Source organism: Schistocerca piceifrons, chromosome X (assembly GCF_021461385.2).
Source record: "Schistocerca piceifrons isolate TAMUIC-IGC-003096 chromosome X, iqSchPice1.1, whole genome shotgun sequence".
NCBI lineage: Eukaryota > Metazoa > Arthropoda > Insecta > Orthoptera > Acrididae > Schistocerca > Schistocerca piceifrons.
Window position 1 is genome coordinate 774,232,970 of NC_060149.1, and position 17,588 is coordinate 774,250,557.

The following is a 17,588-nucleotide window of genomic DNA, read 5'->3' on the forward strand; positions in this document are numbered from 1 at the left end:
CACCTTAGAAACATTTCTCCACCAAACTATCTATTAAATCTATTTCGGTTAAGCTAGGAACACTGACATTTAAAACGAAGCCTGGAAGCTTTACTAATACCAATGACAGTTTTACAATTTACAACGGTAAGTCTCATTCAACCACGCCCAAGCCAACGATGTACAACTAAGCAATGAAACATTAGACAATGGAGTTCTTCTCCATAAAATTCGCAATATACAGTCACTTGTAACGAATAATATGTCTTTATTTGAATTTAGATCTAAGTACTTAACAATTTACAATACAGCCGGTCTTGTGATATTATTTACTACCGAGAATTTTTTTTAAATTAAAAGTATTTTAAAAACTACATAATTTTTACACAGTTTCAAATAACTTAATACACGCAAACGTAGAAACACACAAATGTACAATGCTTTCAAATTTTCTGGTCATATTTACTGTTGCAAGGTTTCTGCGCTTGAACCCGTTGCGAATCCCTATGACTCTAGCCCGCGGTTTTCGAATTGCCAATACTTCAAACATTCATGAGATTTTTTTTTTTTTTTAGTGAAACTGACCTGGGTTACACTCATGTGTAGCATGGTTTCTTTTCATTCAGCTAGATGTTGTTGTACATGTCTGTACTAAAAAGCATTCGTAGTCACAGTAAGTGTAACGGAGCCAGTTGTTAACCTGTGGCAAGGAACTTCAATTTGTGCAGACAATCTTGTAATAATATTTTTGCATTTTTTGTAATTTTTTATTAGAAGAAAATAGGTTTCTTCCCAAATTATTTCTCTGCTTTGATAATAAAAATCTCTGCATAGAGCCTGATGAAAGATATCTGAGATGAACTAAATAATTCTTTTTCCAAATAAATTTGTAGTCGAATGTATAAAACAGTGCATTAAAAAGTATAATGCTTCAAGGGTTTCAAATAAAAATGCAATATTCTGAAGGCTACAGATGTGAAACTAAGATAAATGTATTAGGTTTATCACATAGACATTCAACAACTAGAGATAAAATTTGATGAAATGAAGAAATTACTTAAAATCTCTGATAGAAAGTGGGGATTCTTTGTATTTTACTATATAAAAGTCCCGAAATGGACGTAATTCGTTAACATGTGGCGGTCGGTATGACTAAGTATCCCAATAAGGGAAGTAGGTTGTGAACAGTGAAAGCACGCTAGAGTAAGACGTCAACACCCATATTTCCTCTGCAGGTTAACGCCTTAAAAGGAGCAGTGTTTATGGTAATTTGAGTGGTGGGGATAAGGGAATGGGGGCGAGCTTACCTCGTTCGAGACACCGCAGTCTTTATGCAAGTGGGGAGTAATAACACATTGCCTACTTCTCCCTACTCCAGTGGTATCGTGTCCTCTCGAAAGGGGAAGAAGATCTTCAGCTATTTTTGGTACGGTGTGATTCGTGCGCCTCAGTCACACTGCGGGAGCCGAGGTGGAGGGATCGCGCTCGCTCAGACTCCCGTGTTCTCGTCCATCGGAACGCAACACGACTGAAGTGCTTTGCTGCCGCTGCCTTGCGGGCTGCATACATCAGGGGAAGCTGCAACCTTATACAGTTTACCAGCAGGACTGAAGTGCTTTGCCGATACTGCCTTGCGGGTTGCATACAATAGGCGCAGCAGAAGCTTTTTGTGGTTCTCACTTTTCCTCGCTAGGTAGCACTCTACAAGTGGCACGATGAATAACAATAATGACGCGGGGCCGGAGCCGGGCAGTGTCAGTGTGGAAGATCAGGACGAGATGGTCGCGACGGAGCGCGAGCTTGCTGAGGACGCCCAATGGAAGCGCATTCAACAAAACACTTTCACGCGCTGGGCCAACGAACATCTAAAGACTGTCAACAAACACATCGGCAATTTAGAGACGGACCTGTGTGACGGTCTTCGGCTGATCACGCTTATAGAGGTCCTTTCGGGGAAGCGTCTGCCAAAGCACAACAAACGGCCGAACTTCAGATCACAGAAGTTGGAGAACGTCTCTGTCGCCCTTAAGTTCCTGGAGCATGACGAAGCTATACGGATCGTGAATATCGGTGAGTACTTGTCAGCCGCTATCGATCTCCGTACAAGCTCGGAGTTTGCGCGGACGCCCGTGCTACGTTGTTTCTCACGTGCGCGTATACTCGCAGACAGTTGGCTTTTCGCCTGGTCAAAATGAACTGGCATCCTGACTTCGGTGCTATTTTTGAGCCCCCGGTATACCCCTTTACTGGCCCATTGCCACAGCCTCCGCGATGCCCTACACAGCGCATGTGCGCGACTGCGGGATCGGAGGGGCGTGGCTGTCAATTCGATAATTTAAAAGTTCAAAATACGCACGCGTTTGCAGCGTTTGACCATTATTCACATTAGTTTAGTTACATTTCATTCACGGTAGAATCGCTTTGGTTCAAGGCTTTCGAAGAACTTGATTTTAATGTGATACTACTAAATTATAGAACATAGTTATGATGTTACTGGCTGAAGCGATTGTTAGCGAGTGTTAGTGTAAATGCATCTACTGAAAATAAAATTTAGGTCATTCGCGCGGGGTGTCTGTCGCTGATCGTTGACATTTTTAGCAATTGCGGGAAATCAAAATGTCGCGTTTTTTAATTCTTAGACAAAACCAATCGATGCTCAGTAATTTTTTTATTTGTCTCTCTGGTGTGTGTGTGTGTGTGTGTGTGTGTGTGTGTGTGTGTGTATGTATGTATTTATTTTATAATGTGTTGGTAAGTTCAGAAATTTTCGGCCGCATAGATTTTCAGATATCTTTTTGCACATTTTCGTTTAATTTAAGATACGTTATAATACTTGACCTTAAACTATCGTCGAACAGGCGAAATGTTGCAGGACTGAACATAAACACGTAAAACACTTTTTGCTTGTTTGCTATTTATATATGCTCTTGATAAAATAACGCTCAATTTTTCAATATGTATCAAAATTTCAGCAATGTTGAAATCGTAAGTACCTGTAATCTGATCTACAAGCGAATAAAGTAAAAGCGGTGATGATCATTCTAGGAGCTTCGACAGTAAATGTCTGCTCTTCTGCAGACATTTCTCATTTTTTCACCGTTTAGTTTCTTGTAACAGTTTTGTAATGTATACAACATACGCGCGCAACACAGTGACGGCCACGTAGAAGCATCACAGCTACTGATTTTTCTCGACTGACTCATTCTGTCTCGAAGTGCGCATCGCAGTTGTTCCGTGGTGATCTTGAAGATGAGTGTTTCTGTGGCAATACTACAACAATATACAACAGAAATGTTGAAATTATTGGCGTTTCTGTCTCAACGCTCCGAATATCACAGTAACGTTCGCACTTAGTCATTATATCAGGATTCATGAATGTTTTGAGCAATCATGCTAATGGGAGCCGTACAGTGCTGTCCTTGCTGTGGTCTTTCGTCAGCTACATCTACTGATTCGGGCGGGTGGAGGCAGGCCCTTAATTAGTTAGAATCTTATCGAGGCACAGTATGGTGCGCTTGCTTCCCTTTTCAGCGATGGCCAACAAATATCAAATGCTGCAGTGCTTTTATTAACTGGTACTTTGAATCGCTTAATCAGTCGTTCACGACCCGGATGATGGTAGGCTTTGAAACATTCCCTCACTTCGGCGCAGTCGAAAACCGTAGCTACTACTCGTCGAGCTGTCTCGACGTTGGTGTATTTTCTGGCGGACTGATCAGCAGTATTAGTGATCGCGGCTTGTTTGATTGCACACTTCTTCCAGCGAAGGAAACTCTTTTGTCCAGAGTACTTGAAAGCACAAGATTATTACTTAGTTTCTAACTCGCAGGTGAGCAACGCTTTTATTTTATTTTTGGTCGAAGCAGTTATCCAAATTAGACAAGGATGTGAGAATTAGCCTTATTCCAGGACCCCCTCCCTCCCTCCCACCTAGATTAATTTGAGAAACGAAAATCGGAAGTCGGCCAGAATTTGAATCGCAGTTCTTAGACTGAAAGTTCAAGCGTTTTATGGCAGCGATTGAAGGTAAATGTTCTCTTATTTACTTGACCTTAGGGGTCTGTCAGTTTCCCCCCCCCCCCCCCCCCCTTACTTTAGTTTCGTCTGAAATGCGATTCGTACAGTGTAATCACGCCACACGGTGGATGAAAAGGTAGCGGTATTGAAAATTTAGCTAACATTGTCTTTGCAACAACATATTCTAAAAAAAAGGAAGCCGCTTTACATCTTAGCTAACATAGTCTTTGCAACAACGTATTCTACAAAAAAAAGGAAGCCGCTTTACACCAAGTTGTCCGATGACATGCTGTGTATCTTCTGTACATTGATTCGCTTAAACCTAAAGCTACACGGACTGTGGAAGGACATGAGTGAGCGTGTGTGTAAACAGCAAAGACTTTTTCTTCAGTTCATCACATTGGAAACTTTAATCCTGTATAATTTTCTTATGCATAGGAGAGACTATAAGAAAAGAGCGGAATTTCAGTGCAGCTCACCGAAGTTAAAGGCCACGAGCTGATGAAATTAACTGTAAAACGTGACGTTTATAATTGAAAAACGACACTTCACAAATAATTCAATGCGTTGTCCGTGTCTTACTTCCTGAAACTCATTTTTACCCGTTTTTGCGATGTGTAAAAGGAGGCGCAAACGCGGTATGTCATCAGAAAGTGTGGGCGTCGGGTTGTTTCCTTTTTACAAAGAAAATTGTTTTTAAAATACAAGGAATAAGCAGTACTCCGGCAATGACAAGTAGCATTGCCCCGTGCTTTCTGCCAGCGCTATGCAGCAGCGCTTCTTAGTTGCTGCTGGAGTACTGTATATTCTTCGCATTTTGCTCTCCCTCTCAATATATATCGACAGAACAAATATCTCACAAGACTAATTTAGGTCCGCTCTATCGAATGGGCACTCTAAACTGCTTTTTAAAAATAATTTTGTTTGTAGTGGGAAACTAACTGAGGCTTTCCGTTAACACTGGGACGTGATGAGCAGTATTTGTTTGGGTTGGCTCCGACTACACATTGCAAAGACAAAACTGCAAACATGTCTAAACATCAGAAAATAAACCTAACGACTCTTAGGAGGGACACTTTGTGTGGCAATATTCTACGTAGTTGCTTAATAATTATTGAAGGTATGCCTTCAAGAACATTTGTAATTATTCTGTCTATATGTGAAAGACAATCTCTGGAACTACTGTAGGGATTTTGATACGGTTTTCACTAATAGACTGATACGCGGGGAAGGTTTGTGTATACAGGATGAACCAAAATTCACGCACCCGGAGGGCACAGCTCAATTCCTTGCAAAGTGACAGAACGAAAATGTATGCACATTTTAGGTATAAAACGGACGTCAAAGGTAAATTGGAAACTACGTAATCCCATGCCTGCCAAGTATCTTCATTCAATAAACACTGCCATTGTGACCAGCAGTTAGAACTCAGCGTTACAATACTCAGCGTGCTAGATTTCGCAAGTTCGAATCCGGGTCTAGGTGTATTTTTAGTTTGTACTTTTGATCTGCACGTTAATGCTGCAGTATACGTTATCTATTAAACGATACGTATCTTACATTTTATTTATGTCGAACATAATTATTGGTCAGACACGACGGAAATACTCATGAAGAATAATAATCAGTTAAAAATAAATTATTTGTCAAAGTATTAAAATAATTACAAAACTTTCCATTGTGAAGCTGTTAAACTTGCTACAATTTGGTAAGAGCTGCCAAGTGTAACATTTTACGAACGCTTCCAGTGACAGCGTGTGTTTCGCAAAACGTACATAGTCTTCAGAGCAGATTCTCGAATCGACCCTCTGCATCAGCAAACATATAGGAGAGCTTCTGTAAAGTTTGGAAGGTAGGAGGCGAGGTACAGGCAGAAGTAAAGCTGTGAGGAAGGGGCGTGAGTCGTGCTTGGGTGGCTCAGATGGTAGAACACTTGCCCGTGAAAGGCAAAAGTCCCGAGTTCGAGTCTCGGTCCGGCACACAGTTTTAATCTGCCAGGAAGTTTCATATCAGCGCACACTCCGCTGCAGAGTGAAAATCTCATTCTGGATATAGCGATTCACTCTACCATTTTCTCTATAAGCTATTCGCTAAAAAGATTGTACTCTCATTTCTGTTGTTAATACTAAATAACTGCATGCGTTTTGATAAGGACCTGCTACAGTTACTGTATAACGATTAAGAAGCCAGATACCATTTCAGGCAGTCTAAAATCTGAAAATTTAAAAATGCAGCGAGAACCAGAATCTAACTCGCAAATTCAAACATTCTAACGCAATACTCTACCTGCTACACTAACCGGCCAGCATAGCTGCAGTATGAAGATATACTGTCTGATCTGAAGTATCCAGACACCTACTAGTGGACATCAATATGGGATGCACCCACTCTTTGTCTTTATTACGCTTTGAACTCTGCTGGAGACGCTTTCAGTGAGGTGTCCGAATTTCTGAAGGAACGGCAATCAATTCTTCAATAGCTGGAACCAGAGAAGGCAGAGATGTTGGAAGCTGGGTTCTGGAGCCAAGTTTTCGTTCCACTGGACTCGGGTCGGAACTCTGGGCAAGCCAGTCATTTTCAGGAATGTTGCTGTCCACAAACGAATGCCTCACAGATGCTGTTTCATGACAGGGTGCACTTTTGTGCTGATGCAAACAATCGTAGTCTCCGAACTGTTCCTCTGCGAGACTCAATACACAATACTGTAAAATGTGTTCGCGTCCTTCCTCATTTAGCGTTTTCTTAAGCGCAGTAATGGGCCCCACACCCTAACTGAGAAAAACTCTCCCATACTGTAACATCACTTCCTCCATACTCTACTGCTGGCTGGTAGCGTTCTCCAGGTATTCGCCAAACCCAAACCCTTCCATCGGACTGCCACAGGATATACGGTGAGCGTTTGAAAAGTCCGTGCAAAAATAAAAACTACTTACGTGTTTGGGGTAAACCTTTATTTTTCGGCATAGTCTCCTTTTATACTTACACACTTCGTCCAACGCTGTTCTAATTTGTTCATTCCTTCCGAATAATAGGAATTGTCCTAGTCTCCAAAATAGCTATTAGTTGGTGCAGTCACCTCCTCGTTTGAATAAAATCTTTGTCCACCAACCATTTCTTCAAATTGGGGAAACAAATAGTAGTTCGATGGAGCCAAGTCTGGAGAATAGGGGGGGATGTGAAACGAGATGGAATCTTATTTCCATTAATTTTGCGACTACAAGTGCTGAGGTGTGTGCTGGTGCATTGTCGTGATGGAAAACGACTTTTTTGCGGTCCAATCGCCGGCGTTTTTCTTGCAGCTCGGTTTTCAAACGGTCCAATAACGATGAATAATGTGCACCTGTAATAGTTTTGCCCTTTTCCAGATAGTCAATGAGGATTATCCCTTGCAAAGCCCAAAAGATCGTCGCCATGACCTTTCCGGCCGAAGCACTGGTCTTTGCCTATTTTGGTGCAGATTCTCCCTTGGTGACCCATTGGTTAGATTGTTGTTTGGTCTCAGGAGTATAGTAATGTATCCATGTTTCATCCACAACGACGAAACGACGCTTAAAGTCCTGCGGATTCTTCATGAACAGCTGCAAACCATCCTAGCAACACTTCACACGATTCCGTTTTTGGTCAAGCGTGAGCAATCGTGGAACCCATCTTGCGGATAGCTTTCTCATGTCCAAATGTTTATGCAAAATATTATGACCCGTTCATTCGAGATGCCCGCAGCACTAGCAATCTCACACACCTTAATTCTTCGGTTATCCATCACCATATCACGGATTTTATCAATGATTCGTGGAGTCGTAACCGCCACAGGGCGTCCAGAACGTTCAGCATCACTTCTGCCCATATGACCACTCCGAAAATTTTTAAACCTCTTATAAAATGTTCCAATCGAAGGTGCAGAGTCACCGTAATGTTTATCAAGCTTCTCTTTAGTTTCCTGAGGCGTTTTGCCTTTCATAAAGTAATGTTTAATCACCACACGAAATTCTTCTTCGTCCATTTTTTGACAATCATTCGACTTCCTTGATTCGCACCAATGCCAAACACAAAGAAATAGACCAATATGGCTGAAACGTGGTGTGCGTTCTTTCCAAAGATGCTACTAACTGAACATGACCTCGATACGCGCCGGTGGTGCCATCTCTTGGACTTTGCGTGGCCTTTTCAAACGCCCTTCGTAGAGCGATTCGTCGCTCAAAATCACTCTCTTCCACTCACTCACTGTCCTCTCTTGACAACCTCAAGTGTCATTTAGCACTCACTACAGAAATATATGGCTTATGAGTAGCTGCTCGACCATTGTAACGCCGCCCCTCCCCCTTCCTCTTTCTACCTCTTTCTAACTACCTACCCACAGCCACTGTGCTAGCTGGACTACTGGTAAGCTCTTTGAAACTGACGAGTGATCCCTTCCGCCGATTTGATGCCTTTTTTTTTTTTTTTTTTTTTTTTTTTTTTTTTTTTTTTTTTTTTCTCTACAACCGCCCTCTGCAGTACTCTACGGTCGTGCTTGTTCCTTTGCGTTTCCATCTCGGACACGTCACAAACAGCCCATTTGGGCAGCTTCAGAAGGGTCAAAATGTCACTCGGATGACAGCTAATGACTAGTCATCGTTCAGTCATTGACCTCACCTGACCGACCAATTCTACTGTTAACTGCTTCTCTACTGACAACTCACACTCACTCGACTTTCAAGACTGCTATAGCCTTGTTTATTCATAGTATAGGCACTCTAAGTACCTTGCCTGCGTAGTGCTCTGATTTTTTGTTTTTTGTTCTTCTCGGTTAGGTTTGTCATATGTCGTGTCAATCAGTTTCATGCAGTTATTCTTTTACTGGGTGTATTTAACCGCGCATTAGGTCTGGCCACCACGTGTTCGGTCGCGATTCATCTGTTCTGACTGCTGCTCCAATGCATAGAATTGATCCACTTCCCTTTATACTTTAGGTCCGCCTTTCGTGACACCTAGTGGACAATTCCGCATTGCATAGTGGTGTCCGCATACTTTAGATCAGGCAGTGCACTTATACCTCTGATTAAAGTGTTGCCAACTAGATTTTTTCGACGACCATTTTCTATCCAAAATATACACTGAAGGGAATTTTGCTACTTTTCTTGTACTATTAGTATGAAAGGAATCGCACTGTGACGCTCGTGTGCGGGGATTTTGGTTCACCCTGGGTAATTTATAAATATTGCGAGAAAAGTGGCTGAATTGTGCTGAAGTTAAAAAAATTAACCTAAGGACGTCACACACATCAGTGCCCAAGGCAGGATTCGAACCTGCGGCCGTAGTAGTCGCGCGGTTCCGGACTAAAGCGCCTAGAACCGCTCGGCCACTTTTTTTTTTTTTCATTTTGTTCGTTATTGATCGTTGTGTTTGGTCGTTGCGGACGTCGCAAGACAGCCTGTTCCAGTTCGGTGGTTGATCGTTCCACTCAGTTTTTTATTACAGAGGCCAACCGGCTCTCTGACCGAACACGCTGAGCTACCGTGTCGGCTACCACTCCAGCCGGGTGTGCTGAAGTCGCCTGCGCGTTTATCATCTGTACTTGAAGGCTAATCTCAGCAAACTACAGTAGGGATTTTGATACGGCTTTCACTAATAGGTCGACCGACTCATGATTAAGGTTTCTGTGTATGGTTTATTACCGATATGCAATCGTCCTCCCGCAGATTCTTAGTGTTCCTGTGCGAAGCCGGGCAGGACGCTAGTTAAACATAAGTCCATCCGAGTTGTTGGTGGACTCAACTATCAAGTCAACTAGTGTGGGCTTCCTGCCGGGGGCGCTATGCTCAAGTCATATCCTCAGTTCTTTGAGCTGTTACTACGAGAAATGGGTACACCACGTAGCAGGTACTTCACACATAATGCAATGCATGCACGTTGTATATTTCGGCATTGCAATTCCGTGCATATTGCAACAGATGTACTGGAAGATGTTTCTGGTTACAGTACATGACCTCTTTCAGCTTGAAGTCTGTTTGATTATTTTGTTCAGTGGACGGAAGAAAATATGTACTACAACCAGACTAGAACGGTCCCGGAATCGAGGACGAAAACTACCATTTTTTTAAGCAGTCTCCTTTGCAGGCTGGGTATTTTGTTACAAATGAACAAAAGTCTGCCACTATTGTTACCTACGATTGAGCCTAGAGCCTATGTGATCATCCCATTTCACGTCCCTAGAACCTCGATTGGTGCCGGTGTAGATTGTATGATCAAAAGTATCCAGACACCCCAATTAATGTGGAACTGGCCACTACGTACCACGAGAGGCCGGATCCGCCAGTATAGAAATGGGAGAGGAACATTTTGTTGTTAGTAGAGGAGTAACAGAATGGGTCCGTCAGGTGAGATCAGTGACTCTGAATGTGGGCTAGTCATTAGCTGTCATCTGAGTAACAAGTCCATCAGTGACATTTAAACCCTTCTAAAGCTGCCCATAAGGGCTGTTTATGATGTGACTGATGTGTGGGAACGTGACGGAATGACCACAGCTAACCCGAGACCAGGTAGACTGCATTTAACGAATGACATGAGCCCTCGAGCATTGCGGAGGGTGGTACTAAAAAGTGGCATGAAATCAGCAGAAGGAATCACTCGTCATTTCCAAAGTGCTTGCCAGCAGTGTAACTAGCACAATGGCTGTTGGTAGGGAATTAAAAATAATGGGGTACAGTGGTTGCGTAGCTCGTCATAAGCCACACATTTCTGCAGTCATAGCTAAGCGGCACTTGAGGTGGTGGGAAGAGCGACGATACACGACAGTCGGTTAGTGGAAGCGACTGATTTGGAGTGATGAATCGCACTATACCCTGTGGCAATCCGATAGAAGGGTTTGGGTTTGGTGACCGTCTGGAGAAAGTTACCTGCATCATGTAAGGGGCCAATAGCGAAGTATGTAGGTGGTGGTGTTACGGGTACTGAGGTGTTTTTCTTGGCCAGTGTGTAGTCACCTTATTGTGCTTAAGAAAACGCTGAATGCAGAAAGATATGCACCGACCTTACAGCATTGTGTGCTGCGTACAGTAGAAAGGCAGTTCGGAGACGATTACTGTGTCAGCATGAGAGTACACTGTCATAAAGCAGCACCTGGGAGGCAATGGTTTGTGGACGATAACATTCCTGAAATGGACTGTCCTGTCCAGAGTCCCAACCTGAACCCAATGGAACACTTTTCGATGGATTGGAACGCCGACTTCACTCTAGATACCATCGACCAACCTTCGCTGTGTTCGTTTCTTGAGGAAGAATGGTTTGCCATTCCTCCATGGGCATTCAGACACCTCACTGAGAGTCCTTGGCAGAGTTCAAGCCACCGTAAAGGCCAAGGGTGGACGCCCCTCACATTAATATCCACTAATGGGTATCCATATATTTTTCAAATGTTCAAATGTGTGTGATATCTTATGGGACTTAACTGCTAAGGTCATCAGTCCCTAAGCTTACACACTACTTAATCTAATTTATCCTAAGGACACACACACACACATGCCCGAGGGAGGACTCGAACCTCTGCCGGGACCACCCGCACAGTCCATGATTGTAGCTCCTCAGACCGCTCGGTTAATCCCGCGCGGCTCCACGTATTTTTGATCAGATCGTTTAGTCTTGATGAGTTTAGGGCAAAGTTTACCTTTCAACTCTTCAGAAGCTAAGAGAACAAAGTAAGAACGAAAGATCAGTGTCTAACATCTCGTCGTCCGTGAACTACACTGGTCTGCAAAACATAAGGATGAGACAGATTAAGTAACGAAACATATGAACTGCTCGGTGGCAATGAATGAAAGTACCGGGGGGGGGGGGTCGGTTGTTGCCAAAGGTTTCCCAGTCGCGCGCAGAACGCTGGACGTTAAATGGCGTGAGGTCAGCGTGACCAGCGCCGACTGGGGTTTGCCCCGCAGCAGGAGGCAGTTGAAGGAATGTGAAAGACATTGTGTGACAGTCAGTAACATTTACGTTGCGCTGTATCGGTGTTCATGATAACATGGCCTGGGACAACATTTTGGTGACTTTACACGGGAAAAATCATCGGCAAACTGGAAGGAAAATCAACTGTGGCGAGTGTAGCCAAGGAGTTTGGTATTGCTCTAAAGTGTTTCTCTCGCATGTGGGTATTCCGAACCACATGCAGCATTGTTGAAAGAGAAGAGGTGGTCGATCACGATCAACTACAACAGCAACATTGTGCAAAAGGCAAGAAGGGACCCCGTCGAACAGCGGCCGCAACGACAACCACATTTAACTGGATTGCAGAGCGCACTATCTCACGCTCCATAGTGGTACGGCGATTGAATGGCGGTAGTCTCTCTGCCCGATGACGAGTACATTGTGTTCAGTTGGCACGTGCACATCGGCGCCACCTTTTGCAATGGTGACATGAGCATGGGAACTACCCTACTGGCCATTAAAATTGCTACATCAAGAAGAAATGCAGATGATAAACGGGTATTCATTCGACAAATATATTATACTAGAACTGACATATGATTGCATTTTCACGCAATTTGGGTGCATAAACACTGAGAAATCAATACCCAGAACAACCACCTCTGGCCGTAATAACGGCCTTGATACGCCTGGGCATTGCATCAAACTGAGCTTGGATGGCGTGTACAGGTACAGCTGCCCATGCAGCTTTAACACGATACCACAGTTCATCAAGAGTAGTCACTTGCGTATTGTGATGAGCCAGTTGCTCGGCCACGATTGACCAGACGTTTTCAATTGGTGAGAGATCTGGAGAACACATCTGAAACGTAACGTCCACTGTATAAAGTGCCGTCAATGCGAATAAGAGGTGACGGTCGTGTAACCAATGGCTCCCCATACCATCACACCGTGTGATACGCAGTATGGCGATAACGAATACACGCTTCAAATGTGCGTTCACCGCGATGTCGTCAAACACGGATGCGATCATCATCATGCTGTAAACAGATCCTGGATTCATGCGAAAAATGACGTTTTGCCATTCGTGCACCCAGGTTCGTCGTTGGGTACACAAACGCAGGGGCTCCTATCTGTGATGCAGCGTCAAGGGTAACAGCAGCCGTGGTCTCCGAGCTGATAGTCCATGCTCTGCAAAAGTCGTCGAACTGTTCGTGCAGATGGTTGTCGTCTTGCAAACGTCCCCATCTGTTGACTCAGGGATCGAGACGTGGCTGTACGATCCGTTACAGCCATGCGGATAAGATGCCTGTCATCTCGACTGCTAGTGATACGAGGCCGTTGGGATCCAGCACGGCGTTCCGTATTACCCTCCTGAACGCACCAATTCCTTATTCTACTAAGTCATTGGATCTCGACCAACGCGAGCAGCAATGTCGCGATACGATAAACCGCAATCGCGATAGGCTACAATCCGACCTTTATCAAAGTCGGAAACGTGATGGTACGCATTTCTCCTCCTTACACGAGGCATCACAACAACGTTTCACCAGGCAACGTCGGTCAACTGCTGTTTGTGTATGAGAAATCGGTTAGAAACCTTCCTCATGTCAGTACGTTGCAGGTGTCGCCACCGGCGCCTTCCTTGTGTGAATGCTCTGAAAAGCTAATCATTTGCATATCACAGCATCTTCTTCCTGTCGGTTAAATTTCGCGTCTGTAGGACGTCATCTTCGTGGTGTAGCAATTTTAATGGCCAGTAGTGTAGATCCAGGAGAGTGGTCGCGTGCTCTCCTCAGATGAGCAGTAATTATGGACATGCTGTCATACGGCGAAGTGTTGGAACATGTAATGCAGCCAGGAACATTGTCGAACTTGATGGTCTAGATATTAGGTTGTTGGGAGGCACAATGTTTCGTGGGCGTACTGACCTTAAAATCTTAGAACACGATGCGCTGACCATCAATATTATTGTGGCCCTGTATTCCTTCCCTACGTACGTCTTTTCAGGGGTGCATTCGGCCCCGAATTAATTTTTGTGGGTGACAACGCGGACTGCATCGAACAGCGCAGGAGCAAGGTCTCGTGGAACGAGAGGATATTCGGTGAATGGACTGGCTTTCCCGTTCCCCCGACTTAAAACCCATCGAGCACTTCTGCGTCGGGGGAGACGTATTGCGGCACGTCCACATGCACCGATGACCATACAGCAGTTATCAACATCCCTGGTGGAGGAATGGAACGCCCTACCACAAGAACTCTTTACCATCGCTGTGGTAGCATGGGAGCACGTTGCAGAGCATGCGTTGTTGTCCGTCGTAATGACACACCCCATTGAGAATCGTGCCCGCCTTTCGTGATGTTCAGCGGACCATCATAACTCGCCGTGACTTCAGTGTAATTTCCTTTGAATAAAAACGTCATTTTTTCGTCTCATTACTTATTTCTTTCTGTTAACTTCTGTGTTGTACTGTAGCAGTTCTTTCTATGTATGGTCCAAGCTTCATCGAGCTATGTTAGTTGACAGTAATGAATCGTGTGAAATTCACGTTCGTCCTTAAGTTTTGCACATCAGTGTAATTGGAGACTAAGCCCAAGTTTGGACTTCCACTTGGGGGGCCGTCTTTGTGGCGTTCCTCTGGATCCCAGGACATGTTGGTATCTGTGGAAACGAGGCGGCCGATTAGCGGCCGAGGAGGCAGTATCTCTTCAGCCTGCTGTTCGCATGGTTCCCTTCGCCGATCTACGGTGTGTTTTATGTCGTCGTGTTGCTCTTCTATGGCAAGCACTTTGGTCGACCCTTCCCAATAATAAATTGCGGGACGTGAAATCTCTTCCCTGTTCTTGGACCTCTTCCTCCCGAACTCGTCGTTGGGAGGAGGTAATTTTAACTAGACTCCGGATAGGGCACTGTCTTTTTAGCCATCGACATCTTTTAGGTGGCGATCCTCCCACGCTTTGTCCCCACTGCTCGCAACTGTGGACGGTGAGACACCTTTTACTTGAGTGCCCCTATTTTACTCCGTTACGCGCCCGTCTGCAGCTGTCGCCTGATGTATCTCCCATTTTAGCAGTTGACACGCGCTCAGCCGATCGCGTCCTCGAGTTTATTAGTGTCAGTGAGATGACGTCAGCCATTTGAAGCTCTTTTTGGGGACAAGCAACCCCCCCTTCTATAGTGATTTTTTAAGTTTTCCTTCTGTTTTTAGATTCCCCACTTTTTTGAGTTTCGTTCCCATTGCTTCTGGTTTCCAGTTTGGTTTTTTACCTTTTCCTCAGTCACAGACCGGGCGCTAATGACCGTAGCAGTTTTGCGCCCTAAAACCATAACAAAAAAAAGTTCGGACTTGACAAGAATGAGGACAGGTAACTGGCTGCGGGCTTTTCAGAGGAATCATCCCGATATTCGTCATAAATGATTTACAGGAACCAAGAAAAACCCTAACTTGATTGAGGGAATTGACATTTGAACACCGTACCCCCCAATGCGAGGTTGCTCAGAAGTTCAGTTCCAGGTAAGCTAGTGGGTGCTACTGCTTTAGCATGCCGAGGTATTCAGTTATCCTATCAATCAAATCTTATTTTGAATCACAGACTGGCGTTATGTCCAGTTCGTGCCTGTGTTAGATCCTCGTCCATTCGTTAAGATTTAGGTTTACCTGAAAGAATCCAGATGGCGTCCTTTAACAAGACCATGGACCCGGTTTTTCTATCGTCTTACCCGAGGTGAGCTAGTCCTGGCCGACGTCCATGTTCAGCGAGGATCTTCCTCCGAAGAATCTAACAAGGGAATCACACACCCAAAGGGTCACCGCATGACCGGATTACGCACTTACACGTAACGAATGCTGCTCTAGTACGATGTGCTGATCTCGAGTTTTTGAGAAATCAGTGTTCAAAGTTTTGCGAGGCTGTTTAACACAGTACGAGAGCGCCAAACGTCCAGCATCGGCGTTAGCGCAACCGGCTAAGGCGGCTGGCGCTACAGTCTGGAACCGCGCGACCACTACAGTCGCAGGTTCGAATTCTGCCTCGGGCATGATGTGTGTGATGTCCTTAGGTTAGTTAGGTTTAAATAGTTCTAAGTTCTAGGGGACTGATGACCTCAGAAGTTAAATCCCATAGTGCTCAGAGCCATTTGAACCATTTTTTAAGGCGGCTGAGTAAACACTTTCATCGCTGCGACAGATCACGCTTCTTCTGGAGGAAATTTTGGTAAAAACTTAGGAAAAAAACGACGCGATTCGAACAAAGTATGGGTAGACTTGGGGCTTGCCGCCTTGTCGATTGCGTTAACGCAGGCGCTCGACGGCTAGCGCTCCTATGGTACTGAACAGACCTGCCTCGCACATTACACCTAAGTAAGTTGGCGAATAACCGTGTGGTCTAGGCCTTGCCACGGTTCGTGCGACTCCCCCGTTGGAGGTTAGTCCTCCATCGGGTATGGTTGGGTATGTTGTCCTTAGTGTAAGCTAGTTTAAGTCGGATTAAGTAGTGTGTAAGACATGGACCGATGACCTCAGCAGTTTGGTCTCATAGGAACTTAACACTTACCACCACCAAGGTGAGCACAATCGGTGTCCCGTTGGATGTGTGCTTTTCTTGTAAGCTGTAAGTTATGAAGAGGTGGCTAAAGTTAATAAGATGCCAGCCCGCGTGGCGAGCAGATGTTCTCCAATAGGAAACTTTTACTGTGCGCTGAAGTGCCCACTATAATGAAACCGCGATAGACAGAATAAAACTGTGTAGGACAGAGATTCGCTGACTGACATTCGCCGACCGCGGGCGGCGATATCACCACCTAAGTCTGGCGAACACGACCCATGACTAAAACCAAAGAGCTCAGTTGCTAACAGCGCTCCTTACGAAAACGCCGTGCTGGATCCCAACGGCTTCGTATCGCTAGCAGTCGAGATGACAGGCACCTTATCCGCATAACTGTAAGGGATCGTGCAGCTACGTCTCGATCCCTGAGTCAACAGATGGTGACGTTTGCAAGACAACAACCATCTGCACGAACAGTTCGACGACGTTTGCAGCAGCATGGACTATCAGCTCTGAGACCATGGCTGCGGTTAGCCTTGACGCTGCATCACAGACAGGAGCGCCTGCGATGGTGTACTCGACGACGAACCTGGGTGCACGAATAGCAAAACGTCATTTTTTGGATGAATCTAGGTTCTGTTTACAGCATCATGATGGTCGCATCCGTGTTTGGCGACATCGCGGTGAACGCACATTACAAGCGTGTATTCGTCATCGCCATACTGGCGTATCACCCGGCGTGATGGTACGGGGTGCCATTGGTTACACGTCTCGGTCACCACTTGTTTGCATTGACGGCACTTTGAACAGTGGACGTTATATTTCAGATGTGGCTCTACCCTTCATTCGATCCCTGCGAAACCCTACATTTCAGCAGGATAATGCACGACCGCGTGTTGCAGGTCCTGTACGGGCCTTTCTGGATACAGAAAATGTTCGACTGCTGCCCTGGCCAGCACATTCTCCAGATCTCTCACCAACTGAAATCGTCTGGTCAATGGTGGCCGAGCAACTGGCTCGTCACAATACGCCAGTCACTACTCTGGTATCGTGTTGAAGCTGCATGGGCAGCTGTACCTGTACATGCCATCCAAGCTGTATTTGACTCAATGCCCAGGCGTATCAGGGCCGTTATTACGGCCAGAGGTGGT

At 45.0% G+C, this 17,588-nt stretch overlaps 1 protein-coding gene across 4 annotated transcripts in view; it reads left to right on the forward strand.

Moving 5' to 3' along the window:
- The first annotated feature begins 1,679 nt into the window (after window positions 1-1,679).
- LOC124721177 (filamin-A) overlaps window positions 1,680-17,588 on the forward strand; it is a 537,279-nt gene continuing 521,370 nt past the window's right edge. For all 4 annotated transcript variants that reach the window (XM_047246011.1, XM_047246013.1, XM_047246012.1 and 1 more), the window contains exon 1: window positions 1,680-2,049. In XM_047246011.1, the coding sequence (XP_047101967.1) occupies window positions 1,695-2,049 (355 nt within the window). In that variant the 5' untranslated portion in view covers window positions 1,680-1,694. The remainder of the gene's footprint in view (window positions 2,050-17,588) is intronic.